Genomic DNA, 6,000 nt, shown 5'->3' on the forward strand with positions numbered 1-6,000 from the left:
TAACAAGGTCTCGGGGGTTCTGAAACACTCTGGGTGTGAAGATTTCTTACTCAAAGCAAGAACTGACTGGGAATATAAAACTGCAGGGTTTACCAGAGATGAAAAGAGTGAGGGTCATGGGATTTATGGAGAGGGGAGATGAAGATCTCAAGATAACTGTGGATTTTCTTTCTGTTGGTGAACAGATTTTGTACAGTAGGAGTTAAATATTTAACTTCGATTCATAGCCAGAATGGAGCTGGTTTTGCTGAGGATGGGTAGTATTTCACATTTGAGTTTACTTTGTTCTTTCCAGTTATGCTGTTTAAATTGTACTAATGTGAGGCTCTTGGTTTTCCTATAGTCACATAGAATTCAATATTTTGGAATTCATTAAAAACTTTAAGTTACTGATGGGACAGCTTTTCTCAGCAAATACTTCAGGAACCTTGGATGCAATTTATAGGAGATGAATTTTTTTTCAAGGTTTTTTTCTGGATTTGGGGAGTGGGTTGTTGAAAGGGTTTTTTTCCTTTGGTTGATTTGGGGTTTTTTTTGTGGGTTTTTTGGATTCTTTTTTTTTTTTTCTTTTTTTTTCTTTTTTTTTTTTTTTTGCTTGGGATGAGATGATGTTGGATAGAACCTTAGGAGGTCGTATCAGCCTCCTGCACAAAATGGGATTTGCTATGAGGTCAGACTGGGTTGCTTTGTCCAGTCTGAACTTAAAGACCTCCAAGGATGGTAACTACTCAGCCTCTCTGAACAACTTGTTTCACTATTTGAGAAGTCCCAACAGCTTAAGATTTTAACTGACTGACTGTGCACATACTTTGCATGTGATGAGTATACTGTCCAGGGTTTTTTCCTCCAAACACAAAACAGAAAGGGTGTATTCAAACCTATTTTAACTTGTGGTCTTTTCTCCATCTGTGTAGTGAGGCTATTCATTGTTACGGATTTAGAAATTGAGTGTTTTTCTGTGCATTCTGTAGGTGTAAAAGTTGTCCTTTATGTGTGTTTTGGCTTTCAGAATCCTGATTTCTTTTTACTTCATTCAGTTACTTCAGCATTTTCATTTTAAGTTCAGATTCTGTTGTTGAGTATTAGGATGGCTTCAGAAATGTTTCTGCATTCCTTCTCTGCCCCTCCAATTATGATTTCGTTATGTTACATTTTGAAAAATTGGCTTTCTGAATGCCTGAGGTTTCAATATAAAAAATACCAAGCTGCCTCTAATGAATTTGTAATTAGAACATGAGCACACATTTCCCACTCGTCATCTTCTGGTTTTGCTTTTCAAAAGTACTTCTCTAGCTCTTCTTTCTTGAATTATTTAATGAACCGATGGTAATGAAGTGGAGCAAATAGTCTTTATAACTTACTCCTTTCACAAAATGGAACACGCAAAGGAATTGAGGTTATTGGAGAAGGAAGCACAAATGCCAGCTTTCCCTTTCTAATGAAAGAAAACAGCAGAGATGACGCATATAACTGTTCAAAACTGTGCCTAGGCTTGGGGTTCCTGCTGTGGACTGACGCTATGTGCAGGTGTCGTTTCTGCTGCTCTTGCTCCCAAAGTTTTCATGCTGGTGGACGCACAGGAGCTGCAAGCAGAGCAAATGTCACTTTTAGAAACATTACAGAATGCAAGCATTTAGACTGGAAAACGGACAATTAGCAGGTGCCTCGTGTAACGGTGTTGCTGTCTTGTGTATGGTTAGATAAAGTGGACTGGTGTCACAGCGGAATGGGGAGCCACATGATCCACAGGCCCATGTCTGACCCAGGCGTGTTCTCACACCAAGCCATGGAGAGAGACAGCACGGGAATCGTAACGCCTTCTGGTACATTCCATCAGCCCGTTCCTGCAGGATACATGGACTTCCCAAAAGTTGGGGTAAGGACCTCCTTGGAGTTGGTAGGTGTGGTACCGCTTGGTTTCTGTGACTGCGCATGCGGCAGGTGAACACCGCAGAGGTGTCATTCACCCTGTGGCTGTTTGTGCGTAAGCTAAAACGCTAACCAGCCCTCACGGTATAGCAGAGGCCTAGATCTAATGAATAACTTCTTCATGATGTAGTAAATAGATGCAGGAATGTTATCTCTTAAATTTGTTCATTAATGCTTTAAGATGGAGAATTTCTTGAATACAAATTCCCTTTTGTTGTTTTGTATGTGCAATAGTAGTAGTGTTTGTGAATACTGATTCTTGCTTTTTCCTCCCCCTAAGGGTATGCCTTTTTCTGTGTATGGGAATGCAATGATTCCTCCTGTAGCCCCCATCACAGATGGTACTGGAGGCCCTATATTTAATGGTCCTCATGCTGCTGACCCATCTTGGAACTCGCTGATAAAGATGGTTTCAAATTCCACAGAAAATAACGGGCCTCAGACGGTAATTTTTTCAATTTTTATATCAACAGTTTTGTTTTAACTTTGAGTATGGCGAGGATGCTAACTGTTGGAAAGTATAAAGGTACAGCGTAGTGTTTCTTCTTTGTGCTTGTGTCTCAAAGGAGCTGACACGGAGTCCCTACTCAATACAGCAGTGAGTGCTGTACATGCTTATTGACCACTTCTAAATGTTAGTCACTTTTCTTAAAAATAACTGTTGTCACAAGAAAAAAATCGGCATCATCAAATCAATGCAGTCCAAAGGAGTGTTTAATTGTTACTTCTGTGAACATATTTGTGCTTGAGAATTAGGAAACTGGCTTCCAGTTGAGCTTAGGGAGGTTGCCTTTTTAATTACTGCAGATCACCTTTTTTGATGTTGTTATGATGTGTCTGGATAAAAGAAATAGCTTCACACTGTATATTTTACTAAAAGTGATCATGATGTCTGTCTGTGCAGTTCTGTATTTGGGAAAACCCAATCAATTTGCTTTTGTGAAAAGCCATTTATTTGCTGTTACGTAGCTTTCCCTTCCCAAAAAGGAAAAACAGCATTAGATTTAAAGGATTATTGCTGGGTTCTGAAAGGTATCATGTCTGCACTGTGTTAGTTCATAGAGGAAGGGAGTAAGTGGCTCTTCTGACTATTCCTCTGATCTTGTCTGGGTTATAGGCTTGTCCACTGAATACAATTTAGATACCTAAGGGTTACATTTCCATAAACCTCCTGTTCATGCTCTGACAGCAACTAATGCTGTAATGAATCAGCAGTGCCTCTTGTTATATCCTGCATTTATTTTTAATTAATTTAATTATAGCTCTACTATACTATTACTAAATAAAGATATTTCTGGACTTAATTTTCTTGGGAATTATCCAAGCTGCGAACAGCACCTCCCAGCTCTGGCAGACAATAGGTGTACAGAAGAAGAGGCAGTCTGTTGTTTGGCCACACTTCACATCTTGCTCTTAAGCAGCTTGTGACAGCTTATGAGGCAACTTCTGGTTTAGTGAGAAAACTCTGTCCCCCAAAGAAGACTTGATGTGATTATATTTGGTTTTCCCAGAGCTGAGGGTGTTGGTATTCATTGGTGGAAAATAATTAGAAGTGCCAGAAATTAAGTTCTTGGTTATCTGAACCTCCTCAGGTAAAGAGGAAAGATTCTCTTGCTCTTGCAAGACAAGCAAGTCTCTTGCTTTGAAAGCTGAAGGCCTTCAGGTGCTGTCTTTGCAAATAATTCTGCACATACGCAGAGTCCTGTTAATTCTCCTTGACAGCAGACTCTGCATGTTTCGAGGGAGAACTTATTTCCCTGAGTCTAAAAGGGATACATTTTTCCCATGGAACAGTAAAATGTACGTGACGTGAGTGTTGCTGTGATGGACAAGCTAGTGGGCATAAGTAGCATTGATTTCTCTTCCGTTTTGCTGTTCAGGAGGGCAGTCAGGCTGGGTGAAAGGGGGTTTTTTGCACTGAGTAGAAGGGAAGAGGAAAATGGACTCTTCAGCCAAGGTGAAAAAGTACAGGCTGAACAATTAAAACCCCGTTTCCCTCTTCTCACATGAATTACAGCGGGGAAAAATCAAATGCCAAAGGAACTCAATGTAGTATGATGACTGTTACGTTGTCTGATTGTTGGGCTTTACTTGACTGCAGTGAGAACCATAAGCACTGCATTGTAATGTTGGCTCTTGAGCAGCCCTGAGGCATGGTGTTAAATGTATCTTTCTCTTGCAGGTGTGGACTGGAACTTGGACACCTCACATGAACAGCGTGCATATGAACCAACTTGGCTGAGTGGGATCAACTTGCTAGCCTTGAGATTCCTTTTTTGCAGAGGAAAACACAAATGGCAGAAACAGTTTATGTGCTCCCAGATCATTCTACTGATGTGCTTGACTGAAGTGTGTAGGCTTTTTGCAGAAGAATTTACTAACTGACCTTTTTCTGTGAACATTGTGACCGCCCATTCCCCACCATCATTCGTTTCAACTTAGTTAGCCTTTATTCTTTCCTTTCCTTTTTTTTTTTTTTGACATAACTTTCTGTTGAAGCTGTTCTTTGGCTGGTTGGTTTTAGTACTGTAAACTGCTTCTGAGCAAACACAGAAATTTAGCAAAATTATGTAAACTTGATCCTGAAGTTTTAGAATGGCAAATAAATGTACAATTGTTTACATAACAAATGGCTAAGCAGAAAGTAAATTTCAATATGTCAGTATAGAGGCTCTACATAAAGTAGACTTAAATTAATGTGAGATATGTACCTTCATATTCAGAAATCTGGATGTTTCCTTCATACATTAAACTATTAATAAGCATAACTTTTCTACTTGTGTAATTTAAGTACATTATAAAAAAAAAAAGGGCATTATCAGAAGGCCTTTTCCAAATGTGTGTTGGATGTTTTTGAGAAGGTGCACAGGAGCTGTAACCAGACATTAAGCGTTTCCATTTTCCTTCCATAAAAGGCTTTTCAACAAAAGGCACCTGAGAAAACAGCCTTTTGGCACATTCAGAGATGTTTCCATACTGAACTCCCTACTTGCCCAGGAAATGGGGTAAATGTATCACGCTGCAACATCTATTAAAAATTGTTCTTACAGATGGGTTGATGCAGCAAGGTCTTGTCTTTTCCATGAGTGCTCCCAGATTGCCTGTCCCTCCTTCCTTTGTCTACAGAAGTCCTTTCAGCATTTTTTGTGTGTGTTAGTTCCAGAATGAGACTCTTCACTTGCAGTTTTAGCAGAGCTTCACTGGTGAAAAACTGCTCCAAATGAAGGCTTATTTCAGAATAACTGGGTTTGCTCTCGTAGACAACGTCTTGCTCCAGATTGTGTCACTCCCCTGCAAAGGTTTGTTTGGAAAAGCCTAAATGAGAATTTCCTTAATCAGGAGCTCTCACTTTCACTTGCAGTTCCTTGGAGTGAAGTCTCAGTGGTCCTCTTGATGCAAGGCTGTCAGCAGTGGCATGCAGCTCCAGTCAGGATCCCTGTACAGTTTGTGTAGTTGTGGTTTGAAGTAGATCTACAACTCTAATGTATTTTTGTGCAGGGGAAGTGTGGACCAGTGAGATCTGTGCTGGTTATTCTGCAGGCTGAAGGAAAGCTTCATTTTTTTTTTTCCTTGGTCTATCATTTGAAGCCAACCCTCTTGTGTAAGTTTCTATACTGTGAGATACAATCTGAGGAAGAAATATCCCAGATGAGTTAAATAGGCTACTGTTAAGGCTGGAATTTGAAAAGTGCTGTATTTATTACAGTAGTCCTTTGAAAGCCAGAATAAAAAAAAAACACTTGTCCAAAGAAACCTACTACCTTTTCAATACTGTGGTATTTTAAGTGTCCAGAGGGTTTGTGCATACTGATGTGGATATACACGCCTTTAGGTGATGCTCTGAACACAAGCAGGTTTCTTATTCCACCTGTCTCATCCCCTGAAATATATTGTTTAAAGAACTGTTCAGTTGCAAAATGGATACCAAACTGAAGTCTGAAAAACGATTGAAACTCCTTTTCAGCACCTTAGTGGTATGGGGAATAGTGCCCTTCCACTCGACCTTACGACCTTTAGCCCTCTTTTAGAATCGTTTGCTTAAGGCTTCAGTGCCATCTAGGATTATTTGCA

The 6,000-nt window shown here is 39.9% G+C and overlaps 1 protein-coding gene across 5 annotated transcripts in view; it reads left to right on the forward strand.

Moving 5' to 3' along the window:
• The window catches only part of ANKRD17 (ankyrin repeat domain 17), a 94,642-nt gene extending 89,659 nt beyond the window's left edge, over positions 1 to 4,983 (forward strand). For all 5 annotated transcript variants that reach the window (XM_061991735.1, XM_061991734.1, XM_061991738.1 and 2 more), the window contains 3 exons: positions 1,701 to 1,876; positions 2,210 to 2,374; positions 4,112 to 4,983. In XM_061991735.1, coding sequence (XP_061847719.1) covers positions 1,701 to 1,876; positions 2,210 to 2,374; positions 4,112 to 4,171 — 401 coding nt within the window. In that variant the 3' untranslated portion in view covers positions 4,172 to 4,983. The remainder of the gene's footprint in view (positions 1 to 1,700; positions 1,877 to 2,209; positions 2,375 to 4,111) is intronic.
• Positions 4,984 to 6,000: the final 1,017 nt, after the last annotated feature.

Source organism: Colius striatus, chromosome 3 (assembly GCF_028858725.1).
Source record: "Colius striatus isolate bColStr4 chromosome 3, bColStr4.1.hap1, whole genome shotgun sequence".
In the NCBI taxonomy this organism is placed as follows: Eukaryota; Metazoa; Chordata; class Aves; order Coliiformes; family Coliidae; genus Colius; species Colius striatus.